Raw genomic sequence first — 18217 nt, 5'->3', positions numbered from 1 at the left:
CTAATTTTTTTTTTAATAAGGCGGTTGCATATTCCCATGAATTTGCCGTTAATTAGTTGTGGAGAAAATTATTTTGTCATTCTTGTATTTTTTAGATATAAGGTGTTTTGCTAACTTTATATAACTTTTTTTTCAATGTTCAATAATTTTTCGAAGAAACAGATAATAATAAAATAAAAAAGCACAACCGGTTGCTTTATGTACAACTTTGAAAATTTAAACAAACAATAATCACCAAGGCTGTTTAAACAAGATAAAAATAAAAAATAATCGGCGAAATAAAAAACAGTTTCAATGCACAAAACAATCCTAACGGCAAATTGTGCAACAAAAAAAACTATTGTTCTTATTATTTTGAACCAATTTTTACACCGCCGTTTGGCCGTTTGGCTTGTTTTGTGCATTAAAACTGTTTTGATTTTGTCATAACATTTTTTTTTTTGTTTAAAAGATGGTTAAAAATAATAAAAACAATTGGTTTTTGCGTTGCATAATTGGACGTTTGGCTTATTTTGTGCATTAGAACTGTTTTTGATTTTGTCGTTTAATTTTGGTTTTGTTTAAACAGCCTTATTTTTTTAATAATTTTCGCGGAAAGCTGTTTAATAATTAATTAAAAATAGTAAAAGCAATAAATTTTTTGTTGCATAATTTTCTATGCGGCTCGTTGAAAACCGGTTTTTGATTTTTTCTTTATTTTTTAATTGGAAGAAATTATTATTTTTTATTCAAAGAGGCTTAGAATTGCTCATATTATTATTTATTCAAGTAATAGGTAATTATTATTTTGAGCGAAGATTATGCAGATGGCGATAGGGTGATAAAAATTATATAGCAATTTTCTATGAATCTTGAACTCTTTGCTGAACTTATTTTTTTGAATTTTAACCATGGTGAATATTGTTTGTTTAAAATTCAAAGTGGTACATAAAGCAACCGGTTTTTCTTTTCTATTTTATTATTATTCTTTTCTTCTAAAAATTATTGAACATTGAAAAAAACATTGCCAATTTTTTTTTTCATTTAAAGTTTTTTGTTTTTTTTTCAAAAGTAAACTAGCTCATCATGGAACGGCAAAAAAAACGGCAAATTCGGATATGAAGCCTAGTCTTTTATCTTTGACTTTATATAAAGTTAGCAAATCACCTTATATATATATAAAAGAAATACAAAGACAAAATTATTTTTTCCTCAACTAATTAACGGAAAAAAATCACAAATTCATGGGTATATGCGACATATTTTTCTTCATGTTGTTTCGCTAACTTTATACACATGTATTATAAACTGGTAACAAAACATTGCCCCATGAAATATGCAATGCCATTTCTTCACCAAAACTAATTCTAAGGAGCCTAGTTATTTGTACGAAAGACTTCAATTTCTCCAATCATCGAAGTCTGAACTTTTAGTACACACCAAATATTGAACCCTTGTCTCTGAACGTCAGTTTTTTATCAATTCCATACGTCTTTGGAGCTCTCTTCCTATTTGGGTAAGAACTATTATAGCAATGAATGCAATTAATATATAAATTTGTTTACTCTGTGTGTACCTGCAATTCCTACATATTATTATATAAATTTTATTTTTTCTTTTTATTGTCTACCTATTATTATATTATTTTTTCTTCTGTTTCCCCGCCCTCTCCCTCTTTTCCAAATACATAAGTATATTCTAAATTGCCATACACTGTATCATATACATATGTTTTTTTAGATTTAATAAAAAAATTGTAAACGCGTGACTAGCACTAAAAAATAATTGTAAGATTGTTGTGTTAGGATAAATCAATAAATAAACAAACAAACAAACAAACTGTTTAGCTGAGCATTTTGACGGCATTACGAATGTACATAGAATTTCGGTTACAATAAATAAATAAAGTTACTGTCAATTTTTAAACCCTTTTGGCATTCTCCACACCTTGTAACCGGTAAATGTTGTTACCGTCTCATGAGCAGGTAACAAAATATTGCCCCGTGAAATATGCAACACCAGAATTTCTGCAAATCTCCAAAGCTCAATTGTTGAATAAATAAGGTAAATAGAATTGCGGTTGCAAGAAGTGGTGAAACTTGTTGGTAACAAAATATGCTTATTATAAAATGTTCGGTTACAAGCGGAAAAGGCCTGTTAGGGCCAGTTTCTCAATGTCTAGATAACACTGATCTCCGGTCAAACATCGTTGTCAGTGTTACTGACACTATGCATATAACACTGTGTCGGTAACGGCGGCAACGATGTTTAACTGGGGATTGGTGTTAACCAGAGTCGGTGAAAACAGCCCTTAAAGTAGATTCCCACGGCACGTAATTCGCTTAATAACTCGTTTGACAGCTCTACTGCTTGTTGGTATTTGCCATTTATTACTATTCTTTGCTGTGAATGTTCGATGATGGAGAAAAAAGTAAGTTAAAATAAAGATTTAACTTTGTTTAGCGAATATTATATTAATTCTAGGTACTTTACGAAAAGTTGTTTTGGCCATTAGTAAACTGCTCCTCATGGAACAGTTCCTCTGAGGACAAATGGTATCCTGCAGCATACTTTTTTAACAATTTATTTTTTTGCTTCCGGCGGCCGCCGTGGTGTAGACGTTAGCAGTGCGCGCTACCACTCCGCAGGGTCTCGGTTAAAGCCCTGGCCAAAGCAACATCACAAAAAAAAATTCACAGCGATCGCCCCTCGGCAAGCAATGGCAAACCTCCGAGTATATTTCTGCCATGAGTGATGCTCAAAACAGCGCCCGCGGGCGAAACTCTTCAAAACCTCTCTGTAGATTTTATATGGGCGCGCGCAGAGTAAAACATCTCTCTGAACATCACTGCATGAAAAACAGCTTCTCATAAAAATGCAATCGCCGTTGGCAGCCGGCGTAAAACTGTAGGTCCCTCCTCTTTGTGTAACAACATCAAGGCGCACGCCAAAAATCGGAGGAGAAGCTCTGCCAAACACTAACATATTCTGTAAGCGCCAATCTATTATTATTATTTTTATAAAATAACTTTTTCTGTTATTATGCAACTTTTGCTCACTTTTTTTCTTTGGTTTACTCTTTCGTTTTCATTTGGCAGCTAATTTCTATAAATTTCCGATAAAAATGGGGTACGATAACGATTCGTTCATAATTCGCAAGGAAATTGAGACTGAACTACTTACAAATGTGGTAATTCGCTCTAAAAAATTTGTATGGCGAATTACGTAATTCGAAGGGTAATTGGGGCGCCAATTGCGATTGGGAGAGCGAATTACGTGCTCGATTACCGATACTCGGTACCGATTTAAAAAGTATCCAATACTTTCGATACTCGGTTCCGAAATATTTAGGTCTCTAATGAAAGCGCACACAGGCCAAAAATATGGAAAACCCCGTTCAGGGAGACTCGCTTATCAAAAGTTGAATTCAAATACACGATTCACGATTCGATTCAAATAAAAAAATGTACATACATACATATGTCGGTCCGTCGCCAAAATGCAGAGTAACTCTTACTTGCCTGAAGCATTTTTGATCTAGATGAATCGGGCGATATTATCTTTGTAGGCCTGAAAGACTTCTTCATCCGTCAAAGTGTTTTTCTTGAAACTTGATAAAATAATATTTTACTGTTGCAATAATTTCAAGTTTTTTAGCCGACATCATATAAAATAGTATTGGGGAACAGAAACGAGTACCACATGGTAATTTTTGTTAAAGGTTTTTAGATTAAATTTTTTTCATAAAAATATGATTCATGCTTTAACCAAAACCATATAAATCAAATTTTAAAACTTTGTGCACAGCTTAGAAAAGTTTAACAAAATTTCTTTAAAGAATTGAGCTTTTTAATCTAATTTTTTAGAATTTTTTGAGTATGCAGTTTTGTAGCTCATTAGCAGCGTCGATTTTTAATATTTTTTTTGCTGATGGCTTTTGAGGGTTTTTTCATATAACAAGTGCAATTAAAAAAAACTGGCATTCGTTTTTTTCTTTCCAAACGGTTTTGCACATTTTTTTTCATAAAAAATTCATGCTTGTATAGAAATATGTGCAAAAAGCCGTCAGCAAAAGAAAACTTGAACTTATTATACTAAATTCAACTTTTCAATTCCATTTTTAAAAAATTTTTAAAAACTTTAATTAATGTTTAGGTGCAAGTTCCAAGTATATAAAAATTTCCATTGATTTTTGATATTTTTTTTTGTCGAGGGTGTTGCTCGTTTTCTTTCATATAAAAATAGATTTGGTTCATGCGTTATATGGAAGAAAATGCGAAACACACTTGGCAGAAAAATTTTCAAAAATCAACGATAATTTTTAGAGACCCAAAATTTAATGGGCTACAAAACTGCCTACTCAAAATACTAAGAAATTGAATTGAAAAGTTGAAAATTTTGATGAAATTTTTTTGGTATTTCTTGAACTTACTTGAGTTCTATATGAAATTGAAAAAAATTATTCTGTTGGTTTTTGCTGTAGAATGAACCATGTTTTTATAAAAAAAAAAATAATAATAAAATGGTATGGAAAATAGGGTATTCATATTGTTGACGCTGACTGCATATGCATATGTAAGTATATGCCTGTTTAACTCTCGATTTCGCTAGGTAACAACCTTTTTTTGGTAGTACATAAAGTAATGTTATATTTTATTACTACCGTGCCATCTGGCTTGAGAGTAGAGGTTTAATAAATCCATACTACTTTGATTTTAATACTGTCACCCTACATTTTGTTTGGTGCTTATTCATAGCCGTAATTAATACATATGTAGGTACATCTTATTTCGCTAAACTTACCAGTTCTTCGTCATTCAATGTGGCCCGAGGTACAGCTGAAGTTAGTCCGGCATTGCGCTTGGTGGCAGCCATAGTCTGTATTTTGTAATTGTTGTTTTTAAATTTTTTGGAAAAAATGTTAGTTTTAAAATCAGTTCTAAGAATTTTGGTTCTTTAAACAAATCATGAATTCAAATCAAATTAAAAAATAGATAGATGTACATAAATCTCATAGCATATAAAACAAACAGCATATGCAAACTACTGAATTTTTTAAGCATATACAAAAACACAAAGTGGTACAGATACATATGTAATACCGTTGCGTGCTGAATTAGAAATAAAGGAACACTGGTGGATCTATGGTTCAAAGGAGCTGTATTAAAATCAACTAAATTTAAGTGCATAGAGAAACGGAGAAAGTGTTAATGGTATTACGTCCACTTGCAGAACATCCAAAGTTAAATATGTACATATATAAATATAAAGGTAGTTACCACAGATTTAAATTTCTATTTTCTTAAACGACGCAATGTCTTGCCTCTCTTGAGAATTGGCTCTGAGATAACTTGGGACTTAGGGAATTCAGAATTCGGTAGGTATCGCTCGACCTTTTTGTATTTTTTACAACGAACTTTTGAAATTCAATATTTGAATAAAAATTATAAAATCAAAAGGAAAAACCAGAATCAATGTCAAATATTAAGGTAAACTGATCTTCCAACGGTTGGATACACACAGCATCACATATTGGCACTGTAGACGGTTACATAACACGTTTCGAAACAGCCTCAGTTTTAATTTTCAAAATCGTGTATTTTACTACCGGATTGTTTAAAACAACTTCATTTCTGAAAAGAATAGCCCAAAATTAATTTTTTAATCTCTCATTTTAACTATGAGTATAATACTTTCAGGGTAATAATAAATAACTCAAATCACTTATATAAAAGTGATGTACAAAAAATGTATGAATTAACACATTTGACAATAGGACTGCGCTTTCAAAAAATGTATTATAAGTCATATTAACTGATTAAAATCCTCTTTTAAGCGGTAGGCACTAAAAAATAAAATATAAAGCTATAACTAGGCGAGATAAGCTATTTTCACAATTTCTTCAAAGTCATATATAGTGTCTAAATCATTAACTTTTGTATTGTTGTCGTATATTCAAACTTGATAGCGTATTATTTCGTATTGGAAACGATTTTCAGCAGAAACTATTAGCTCTCATATAAAGTTTTATTCGAATTATTGAATTACAGTATATTGCAACTATATATATATACAGCTTTGCTGCCTTTATGCTTAAGTGCACATTTAAGACACCTACCCTAAAATGCGCATCAGCTGCATTATTTTTAACATTTATAAAGAAACTGCTCCGATATATGCATTCAACATACCTACACGTTAGCGATACCTGCCTTAAAAATTGTGCAACTATTATCAATTATCAAAAAGGTATTACGGTTATCTGCACTGGCGCTACAATTTCCTCATTTTACAAGCTTTTATTTATTTTGCTCATCTCGCAGAACAACGAAAATGGCAATCAATTTATGTAGTTATATAGATAATTAGATACACTTCAGTAAAAATATCGCTTGCAGTAATTTCTACGTTGTAAGTGCTCCGCCATTATTTGGTTTAATAGGGATTCGGATACCTTCCTTATGGAAGCAGTAAAGAAAATTCGCTTAATTGCTTTTATCGGTTAAGTGCGCACGTGTATTGGCTTTCCAACGTCATCCTAATCCGAATTTTGTTTAGTTGGATTCATTACGGAAAAACTCACTCAACAAAAGCATTTGAGTACGGCAAGTATAACTATACAAAGGGTTGCCACATCAAAACAAATGCTCAAAACCTACAACCCATTTCTCACGTGTTGCGATGGGTGAAAGATAACGAGCGCATTTACGTGGTAGCGCACAAATAATGGATTTGAAGGGAAAAACATCGCTCAAAATCGGCCAAAGCGAATTCCTATAAATAAAATTAATAACAATCGACTAATTGGCGCTAAACCGCCCAATCTGGACACTCTGAATGAGACGTACCGTAAGAGCAACCGTGTACGTATATGTACATATATAACACTGCTATTCAAATTTGGTGGTTTATAAACTGCTCGAATTACACTCCAACTCTTTGTCCTTACTTAGGTAGTGACCTCTTCCGATCTGGCGGGCCAGAACCTGCCTTATTATGTATCACGAACGATAGACAACACGAACGATTCGCTCCTTCCCAAAATACTTTTGCCAGTAACTGTATATGGGGAGAATCACTTCAAATCTCCTAGCGCGGCGCGCAAGCGCTAAATACTGTTGTTTTCAACTCGCGCTGAAGGTAGGAAAATGGTAAAAAAAATTCCTTAGCTTTTCAAAGACGTTGTCAGATTTTCCGATTTTTTCCCCAGAGTGCCCAAGCATTTGCCTACGAGTAATAAAAGAGTGAAAGTACCGCACGCGTCGCTAGGCTCGGTCGGTCTGTGGACCCTTTATTTATTCATTCCTATAATCATGTGTTTTTAATATCTAGGTATGCTTCTGATATTAGTTCATTTGTTACTCGATAGGTGGCTTGGTACATACATATGATCTCTAAACTGTAAATGAATTGTCACTCTGAATTTATATAAACGACGACGTTATTATTTCTTCTTTTAGTACGGGAGCTAGCAACGTCGTGAAAACAGGAATTTCAGGACAGCTGGTTTTTTAATATGACATCTCTCTTACTCCCTCGGTTAGCGTGGGGCCATCTGGCAGGCGGTAATGGTTGCGTTGACTAGTGCGCATCCTATCTTTACAGTTAAAAATGCTAATTATTTAAATCATTTTAGTAAGGCTAATTTTCTTTCCATTGGCTTTAACTAGCTTTTAGAAACGTAGATTTGTTATTGCCAGACATGTCCGTTGTTGCTAACATTGTGCCAGACGTCATTTTTTATGAAAAAAAATTAATTTTTTCACCTTATTTTAGTAAAGCTCAAAATTTAATATGATGTTGTGTAAGTTCTAATGAATATAAAATTAATTTGCCAGACATTAATTCGGTTGCTAAAGCAAGAGCCAGACCTATTTAAAGCTGAAAAGTATTAGACTATGTTCAAACAGGCACCTTATTTTCAATTAAGAACCTTTTCTCAATTTAGGCCTTAATTGTTACACAATTTATCATACGAAAATCAAAGGGTATTGGCGCCTAAAAAGGGTTAAATTGCCCCTTCAGTCGCACAACGGCAACACTGATCGGCAGTATCTATCACTATCGCAATGGTGTCGCAATCATAATTACTTTTTGTATGCACCACAGATATAAAAGTAAACGGAAGTAAATGATTTTCGTTGTATAATGTATGTATTATCTCACCCTATACTTTAAGCCAAACAATTTGTTTAAATTTTGCGCCTGATTGTATGCTATCTAGCGTACACAGCATGCACTTGATAAAAAAATTTTGATTTTATACTTTTGTCATTCGCAATACAAATTGTAAGCAGTGTATGCATATCGTTACCCTAATATAGAAAGGCCCTAACTCATATTTTTTACCGAAGCGGGGTTTTAACGGATTTTGATGTATAACCTCTAGTTGCACCTTCTCTAAAAAAATTGTTGCATTCTTATGGAAATTAACGGTAATACAAGCATTAAAAAAAGGCCCTAACTCAATCCATATTATTTATATTTTTTATTTGAAGCCCTAACTCACACTATACTTATATATGGTAAATAAAATTAATTGCAAAGTACTCATCGCTTTTCTTTGTTTTATGAATCGAAGCTAAATAAACAGTTTTCTATTGTAAAGATCAGAGCGTGTTTGTTTTCGAAAACTGTACTTTAATATAAAATATAAGTGTGCAAATTTGTAAATATGGATATTGTGAGTGAAAGCACTGACAGTGATGATCAAAAGATAAAGGATTCTGCACCAAAAAGAAGTCGTAAAGCACATCCATCTAAATGGATGCAAAATAAGAACAAAATAATTAGAATGAAGGGTGAACAATATGTATGTAAATCGAAAAAAGGAGATTTGCAGAGACCAGCAAGACAGCTTGGTGAACCATGCTCATCAAATTTTTGTGAAAAAAGTTCACTAAGGAATTGTTCTGCTTTTATGGAGCCTGTACGTATAGAAATATTCAGTTTATTTTGGTCGATGTCGTGAGATCAAAAACGCCTATATGTTATAAATCTTGTCGACTTTGCGAAAAAAAACAGATTTGTTCCGAATTTTCCAAACGTACACAGTCCCTTGCATTATCAAGTGCTTTGCTTGCCTTTTGTCAGAAAACTAGCGTTACAGTAGAGCAACAGTATTTAATAAGTGGGCATACAGAAATGGAATGTGACTCAACGCATTCGCTTATAGAAAGAAAAATATGTGGAAAGCAATTGAGCTTTCCTTCACAGTTTGGGTAATTCATCAGGGAGGCACGAAGAGACCCATCTCCCTTACAAGCACATCAATTGCACTACGACGATTTTTTGGATTTTGAGAATATTCCAAAGCGATACTTATCTATTCGACCAGGTAACAAAAGCTACTATACAAAAAATTAATCTGGAATATTAATAGCAAATTTTTTTAGGCAGAAGCAGTGGAGATCCCACTGTTAACATGCTGCCCGCATTGGCTTATGATTCTTCTAGGTTATTATATTACAAAACACAAATAAATGGAGAAAACGAAATACTTCCACAACGATCAAAAATCAGTACTCAAGATACCACTCCTAAATATCTACATAAAAAACAAAATTGCAATATCGAAGAAAAAGTGGGATAATTTACAGGAACTCAAAAAGTTTATACCTTCTGATTGCCACCATTTTTATGATAAATTAACTTTTAAAAACTGATTTCTTCCTCTTATTCCATAGCATACCGATTATTCATTATTAAAGAAATGAAATACTTTGTATTTAGCTTGTTCCAAAAAGCCCTATCTCACGACTTTTTTTTTTAATTACAATAAAAAAGCCCTATGTCATAAAACTTTGTTAAAAATAAAAATTCATAAAAAACTCTTTTAGAACTAAACAAGCTATTAGTTTTTATTAAAATTTCCATTTCAATAAAACTTATTTGTTTTCTGGTTAAATTTTCAAACAGTTTTTTTCTTCTCCTGTAAAGTAACGAAAATATGAGTTAGGGCCTTTTCATATTAGGTTAACGATACACATATGCATGTACGTACATAGGTACATAAAAAAAGCACATATTAGGCGTGTTTCCTTAAAGCATCACAATATAAAGCTAAATATTGGCCAAATAAAACAAACTACATAGATTACTTCCTATGTTGGCTTAATTTTGTAAGTTGTTTGACTACAAATAAAAAAAATATTAAACTACCCAAATTCAGTCCTTTTGTTAACGCATGCGATTTCTTTAAGGCCGTGCCACATGATTGGTACATACATACATACATACATACTTACATATTTGTACATTTTTTTTATTGGACTATTGGTACAAAATGAAAAAATTGGGACCCCTTTTATTTGTAGTCACACGATTGGTACAATACAGCGAACTTCTATTGGGAAATTTGTACAAATTGTTTGTCGTGGTTGGGATAAAGAAAAACATTTGTGCATTTACACGATTGGAATACGATTTGCACCAAATTTTGCCCAAACGGCCAATCGTGTGACACTGCCTTTAGAGACTTAAAAATGCTTAGTTTGTACCCACTGTTTACATATCTCTGCGGGAGATGAGATATGAAAAGAAATAGCTTATTATCGCATTGGCCTCTTGTGTGGCAAGCGGACATGCATACAATTTTGATATTTTTTTTTAATTTTTAATTACTAATATTTTTGTGAATACATATAAATTTTTTAACGTTGTTGTGTCAAATGAAGCCATTTCTGTTTGGCTGAAGCAGAAAGCTTTTAGAATAGCAATGCCTCTAGTTAGTTCAATATACAAGCCAAGATAGATTTTCATAAGCCAATATATGTAATTACGTTCGCTAAATCTTCCATACAAATAGCTTACATTTCTGTCAAATAAAACACGCCTATTGTATGTAGTGTGTACCTATTAAACGTATTTTATAATTATTCGAGTGGTGTACTTAATATAATATAAGTTATGAAATTAAAATCATTATAAAAATACATGCGTAAAAATTTTAATATTTGATTTTAATTATGTATGTAGGTATGTATATCACATTGGTTCAAAAGATTCTAAAAATCTTTCTTTATTAAAGGTAGTTTGTGGATTGCGATAGCTGTACCGCTATCGAACGCAAATTGCGATAGAAGAGCAGTTTAGCTTTCGTTTACGCATTACAGAGAGCCTAAAATGCGAAAGGGGAAAAAATGAAAGCGAAAAGGGCAATTTTCAATGCGCCTGTCGCATTGTAGGGTGCCAATATTCCAAATTTTCGCAATTTTGCTATCGCATCACATTAAAGAGTAACCCCCCAGGTGTAGCATTTCTTAAACAAATAAAAAGGAAAGTTTCCGTCAGACTTTTTATTTACTTAGTCTCTTTTGCGAAATTTTGAACTAATACTGCTTGTTTTTAAGTAGAAATGTAATTTTAACCTAACTAGTTTTTGGTTTTTCATGAATTTGGCTAAAAATTTGGAAATTTTATATATAAAAAATTAATATAGCGAGTTTTGAAACAGTAACTGTTACATAGCTAGCTTTTCTTAGCTTTTCGCGTTCTCTCTTCCATGAAGATTGGTCTACTTCTTTTTTACGACGTCTTCCACTAGCCACCGAAACTACCACGTTTTCTCGCAGTTTTCTAAGTTCATCAGAAGATGGAGACTTTTGAACTTGTATAAATACGTACAATGAATATTATAGCGACTTCTGCAAGTGTATATATACAGTAAGTACTATAGCGACTTTTGCTAGAGTAGCTAACATTTGATGCTATTTTTTTCAGAATATATAAGGATTTTGCACTGTATTGTTCGTGGACATGAAACTACTTTAAATACTGGTACGTTAACCACCAAAAACTAAAAATCGAAAAAATTTTACATAGAGCACTTTGCAAGTGGACTACTCAACTCTTTTTGTGTAAAGAAACCTCAGCATTTGATTTAAAGGTAAACAAAATTTTAAAAGTATATTTTTCATTTTGCGTTTTTTATAGAAAAATGGAAAATTTCCGAAAATCTAACGACGCCATTGGAAAGCTGTGGAAAAACTACTTGCAAATGGGGTGTTTGGATTTCACATTTACATTTTCATACCACCAGCGCGAGTTTAAAACAACAGAATTTAGTGCTTGCGCGCCGCGCTAGGAGAGTTGACGTGATTCTCGCCAAACGTATGTATGTATAGCTTTTACACTGCGGATCGCGATCCTAGATCTTGATATTTGTTGAAGGTGTAGCATCAAATATTGATGGACTTTTATTTTAAAATGGATCGCAAAATATCTAAAAATTTTGAAATCCGGATCACGGGTCGTGGATCGCGCAATAAATATTGAAAGCGTAGCATATTCAAAACGTGATCCATAGATTTCGTCAGTACATCTTGTACTCTCATAATGCGAAATCGAAAGCGTATTCGCTCTCGGCGCTTAAAACCTTTTAGAACAAATTGAAAGCATTTAAATTAACATTGGAAATTTTAAAAGAATTATGGAATGCATTATCTGTAAATTATTGGTACAAAATAAAAATATTTTCTTGCGCCATAATAAGCGTGCCGCACAAAAATTATGCAAATACTGATGCGATAAATATTGAAGGTTTGGCACACACTCACGATCACGATCTAAATATTGCGATCCGTATTGACGGTGTGACAGGCGCCTAAGATTACAGTTTTAGAACGGGAATTTAAAAACAGCGAACTGTCAATCGGTCCAGGCGCTAGTCAACTCCCTTTCTCCGATATTATATTGCCAGCCAGAGAAAAAGATCTCTCAGCTGCAGCAATACTAGTTTCGACAAATAAGGGAACTTTGTTCTATTTCCTTCTCACTACTCAATTACATTAAAGTTTACAGTAATGTCAATTGTTTCCGTGCTCTATATTTCAACTTCATCTTCATATATTTCTGTGGTTTGTGAAACAGTTCGCCTAAAAAAAATAAAAGAAAAAGAGCTGTGCATCGTTGTTAGAAGGTAATGAGTTATCAGGAATCACAGTATATACAGAAATAAACCTTTTCGCAGTTTTTCACCATTTGGTCCCCGAGGAGTACTTTTGGGTTGTGTGCAGCGTTTTCGTTTTGCGAGCACGGCAACAGTTACTGTGGGGAATTTCGCCTCATGATTAGAAAAGTTCTTTTCGAGGATAAAATATACATAATTATCAGCCGGGCTCCCATTTTCATTTACTTTTGCGTTTTCGTAAAAATCGTACATTTTTTATATTTTTGGGTGCTCTTGAATTCGCAACTTTTTGTTATCGATAAGTTCCATTTTCCACATCGTTTCCAGCATTCTTAAAAGCTATCCCTTGAAGGTATGCAACAATTATCGCACATTTATCGTCCGCACCAAATCGTAAATCTTCGTTGCTTTGATAAATTTTCGTTGCCCAAAACGGAGATGTGTATAATAAATAGTGAATTAAGCAAATAAAATCAACAAAACAAACAAAAGTTAATTTTAGGACGCCAAAAATATCGCAAAATATAATGGGCATAATCAAAAATAAATTTAAACTAAGCTAGCTTGTTATTTATGTTAATTTTGCCATTTACTTTTCATTCCACCGTCTCATCGGCAACCGATTTGAAACCTCAAAAATTTTCCGATTTGCGAATATTGGAGCACGTAATTTTGAAAACTAAAACGCAAAATTTTTGCGAATTCGGACACGGGAGCCCGGCTGTATGTGTTATTTGTGAGCAAAATGTAGGTTAAGTATAATATCCATCTTTAATGTATGCTGATATTCATGCTTAATGAAGAATAATATCAATAGTTAAGTACAAAATTAACGCTTGTGTTTTATAAACTGGAAAACTCAAATCGTAATTATAGCTCTGAATGGAGTTTTCTTAAATGTAAGTTTATAATGAAAAAAAGTCTTTATAAGATTATATTTTTATGAAAAAACGTAAATTTTGTGAATTTATCAAGCAAAATTTTAAATTTCCGAATATATTTAAGTCTTTATTAAAAAAACACAAGGTTTGTATAGTTATACAGACCCTAATGCCTGCCAGCGCATCCGCCTAGAAAGTTCATTAAGCACACACACCTAAATTTGAGTGATCTACAAGTTAATAGCGTTTTCAGCATTTAACAGTTCATTATCATGTACGGTGTATACACTGAACTATGATAATCTGTACTATCTATAATAGTAGACAATAATTTGCAACGTTTTTACACCTTTGCAATTAATTTCGGTCATTATAACACTGTCATGACTTGTGCTACTCTGCCATAGTACGGTTGTTGCTCCCTTTCATACCACAGTAATTTTTTATACAACTCTGAATGAACAAAATGTATGCTCCTTCTCATTATCAACCCTGATCAGATTTTACCCCCGAGGAGTACTCAAAACGGTTTACTGCCATACCTAAACAAAAGCGTTGGGCGGAACGGTTTCTTACGCCTAGCGTTAGCGCCGAAGTGCCATACCTAAACAAAAGCGTCAACGCTACATCAAATGCAGAAATAACACCAACAATAAGCATAGGTTTGTTTGTGTGTAACACAAAAATGACAGTTTCGCCGTTTTCTGCAGCCAACTTTAATACCTAACGCCCTGTCAAAATCGGAATTTCCAACCGCCCAGCGTTGGCGCCGCGTTGTTTCGGTATGCTTCATACAAATTGTATGGGCATGAGAATTTTTTGACAGCCAGACAACGCTGACGCTTTCGTTTAGGTATGGCAGTTATTATTGTATATACTGTGTCAGGAATGGAAGCTGTGCAAAATATTTTAAGCTTTGATCTGAGCTATTTTGATTAATGGGAGGATGTAATCCCGAAGCAAATGAAGGAGTGGTCAAGCTTTTATTTTCATTGTCTCTAAATTGCGTAGAACTTTGCTGGGACATAAAGGCTCTTCAGTTAATGTGTGAAATGCAAAAGTCCTTCATAACACTTAAGTAATTTTGCTGCTTATTTATAGCTGTTGGATATATGATACATGAAACCTTACGCCACAAACATTAATCGGCTACCCATACTTCATTAATACTTTGTTTGACCCTCTCTTTCAAAACTGAAATAGGACCTAAATACGTATGTACATTAGGGTGGTTCAAAAATGCATGTGAAAAAATAAAGTCGGAATTATTATGCTCTCACCCCCTAGGATTGTTCTATACCGAAAAAAAGTATACCTCTATTTTTTATTTTGAAATCCAAAAATATTTAGAGGTCGCTCAAAGCGCCCAAAGTTTTCCACGTATTTTATATGGGGGAAAACAACTTTTCGTAGAAATGGTATAGAATAGTTAAAAAGCAATATTTTTCTACCAGAAAAATCTGTTTATCTGCAGGAGATTCCCAATAATAATACCCAATTGTTTATTTAATCATTAATTATAATTTAAAGGTCCGCCAAAACCCACAAAAACCCCGAAAAATACCATGGGGCGACCAACAAAAAATCGTTAGTATTAAAAAATGGTTAAATAAACAATTGGGTATTATTATTGACAGTCTCCTGAAGAAAACCATAGTTTTCCGATCGAAAAATATTGATTTTCAGGAATTCTATACCACTTCTACGAAAAATTTTATTTTTCCCATATAAGTTTTAGCGCTTTGAGCGACCTCTAAATATTTTTTGATTTGAAAATAAAAAATAGGGGTATACTTTTTTTCAATATAGAACAATCCTAGGGGGTGACAGCATTACAATTCTCACTTTACTGTTTTTGGACCACCCTAATGTGCATATACATATATATCCTCACTGTGCGGTTCACAAAGGAGTTTAATTTTGAACACGGATGGTAAAATTTAGCACAGGGAGGGAAAATTGGAAAGTTTTAATTTCCTAAACACAATTTGAAAATCCTTACACAGTACAATGAGGACTTTAATTATCGATATATTTATATGTATGTAATAATCTTTGGCTTTGTTTGTTTCCATTCAGAACTCTGTTCATTTCTAAACAGTTATCACTTATAAGCATTATGTAGAGATAATTTTACCGTCTTGGAAACTAGCTTTTCAAAGAAGTTTGATAAAGTTGCTGCAAATTAGCCTTTATAAAATATTTCAAATTTTTTTGGAGAACTCTAAGATGCCTGTCACCTCAGCAAATGATTTATCTAAAACATTGGAAGGTTAGTGGCTACTGCAGTTAAGACGTACATTAAGCCTTTCGCACTGTGAAATGAAACGCCTAAAAAATTTCGTTTCCCGTAATTGTCCGTCGCCTCCTGCTCTTAGCTCTTATTTTTTTACCCAGTTCTTGGTTTTAACATACTTTTTCGCTTTATGAGAAATCGTTTTTGCATCTCGCAGTAACTTCCCACGTCGACAAGTTCGCCAAAGGCTGCGACGATCTTAATAATAAATTTCGACAATTTGGCAAAGCCGGCGCCATTCACTGCCGGAAAGGTCTGACTATCTTCAATGACCCATAACGTACATTTCTCAATGGCCTCATGTTTATCCAATACTGTGACAGGTTTAAAACTTTTGATTCCTTAAAGTTTTTGCTGCATTTGTGACGATTCAAATTTGATGTTTGGCTTCTGCCATACTTCAGCAGCTTACAGCAAGTGCGGCTGCAAACTAAACCTGTATCTAGTCTCATCCTGCCTTAGGATTTCAGAAACCGCATTCCAAACAAGACTTTTTCCCTCACGGCAAAGAATCTATGAACGCCGCTCAACTAATATGTAAATGCAAAGCAAACAAAATTCGACGTATGTGTCCCCGCATTCGTCTTGACCAATGAGCTAACGCTCAGTACTTACTACACCAGAAGCCCGAGTAAATGATCGAGCATACACAAAATTTAGGTATCCGCCGCAGCTCTCTTGTATGTATAGTTTGTTCGATTTTCAAAAGTGAAGTGTCAAATTATATGCCATGATCCTCCACTTGAGGTACTGTTGAAATTGAAATTGATGGAAAATAATGAAAAGGGGTATCAAAAGACGCGTATTACTGTCAGTATTAAGAATCCGGAGGCAGAAACTGATTATTTTAAACCGTGCAAAAGTTATTCGCAAAAAACTGTTTCATTCAGCTCAACTTTGTCAATACTAAATTCACGTTAATAAATATATTAAATGAACACATATTGGAATCTAGATGTTCACTATAGTTTACTTTAACTCAATTTGTAACAAAAAATTGCGAAACTTATTGATTTAATTAAGCATTAATGCAAAACAATGTACAAAAGCCGGCGTCGCATTTATTCCGCTAGTTGCAGCTAGGTGCAATAAAAACATGAAGGTGCTTGGTGTTGCCAATCTATTACTTTTAGAGAAGGTGTTATTAGTGATGTCAATAACAATAAATGAGAAAGATTTTAATTTTAGTAATCATTTTTATAATTTGTATATAAACAAAATCTTACTCATAGAAAACACATTTACGGTTTGCGGAATGCGGAATGCGCCACCTTTATGCATTATGCAGCAAATGAGCGATATGTATTTATTCATTTACGCAGGTAGTGCCCCACTTCCCAAAAAACTTATACTTATAAAGCAGCAGTGGAAATATAAAATTATATCCATTGGGCTTTTAGTGCTTTAGAACTAATTAATTGTATCAACTCTACCATGCACAGTTGTAAATATACGTATAGGTAGTGGTGTGTATGCGCATTCACATACATTTGTATACGCATATGTATGTATATTTGTTAAAATTCGTGCCGAAACTTGATTATATCTAAAAGCTTAAAGAGACAGCAACGTTGATCCGGATTAACTCGGACTTAATTCGGATCAACTGCAGTTAATCCCGAGTTGATCCGGATCAACGCTGCCGTCTGTTTATGCTTTGAGAAACTACAAATATGTACCCAATTTGCAAAACGTCTTCGTATCGACGTCGTTTCTGACTCGTTCTGGTGAACTATTTGTTTCCCGGCGACGTCGCCAAAGACTCGCCGGCGAACTCGTCATCGGATGAAAAGCACAGTTCCCCGGCGGGTCACAAAAACGATATACTAGCGAACTGTAAAACAATGCTAAAAACTTTAACAAAAACTATACAAATCCAATTTCAAATTGTGTGATATATTTAAAAAAACTAATCAGCAAGGTTTCCGAAAGTGTTGAATCTTTTCAATCTGAATTAAAAAAAAAAACAAGAGCAGCGCTGTCTTCGGCTACGCCGAAGGCTTCATACCTTTCATTTGAAAAAAAATTATATATTCACAGCATCTATAGATAGAGGAATTACATATACTATAACAAATCATATGTAAATAATCAGAGGCATGAAAGATATACCTTATATAGCACCAATCTAATTGATTTTCACTGCTGTGA

At 33.4% G+C, this 18217-nt stretch overlaps 1 protein-coding gene across 1 annotated transcript in view; it reads right to left on the bottom strand.

The window, feature by feature from the left end:
• Positions 1 to 18217, bottom strand: part of LOC108361756 (protein unc-13 homolog A-like) — a 100922-nt gene that overhangs the window by 60424 nt on the left and 22281 nt on the right. Inside the window, exon 4 of the mRNA XM_017614493.1 lies at positions 4783 to 4857. Coding sequence (XP_017469982.1) covers positions 4783 to 4857 — 75 coding nt within the window. The remainder of the gene's footprint in view (positions 1 to 4782; positions 4858 to 18217) is intronic.

Source organism: Rhagoletis zephyria, unplaced genomic scaffold (assembly GCF_001687245.7).
Source record: "Rhagoletis zephyria isolate East Lansing unplaced genomic scaffold, Rhagoletis_zephyria_1.1 Rzeph_scaffold_00837, whole genome shotgun sequence".
NCBI lineage: Eukaryota > Metazoa > Arthropoda > Insecta > Diptera > Tephritidae > Rhagoletis > Rhagoletis zephyria.
This window is presented reverse-complemented; position numbering and strand designations above follow the sequence as displayed.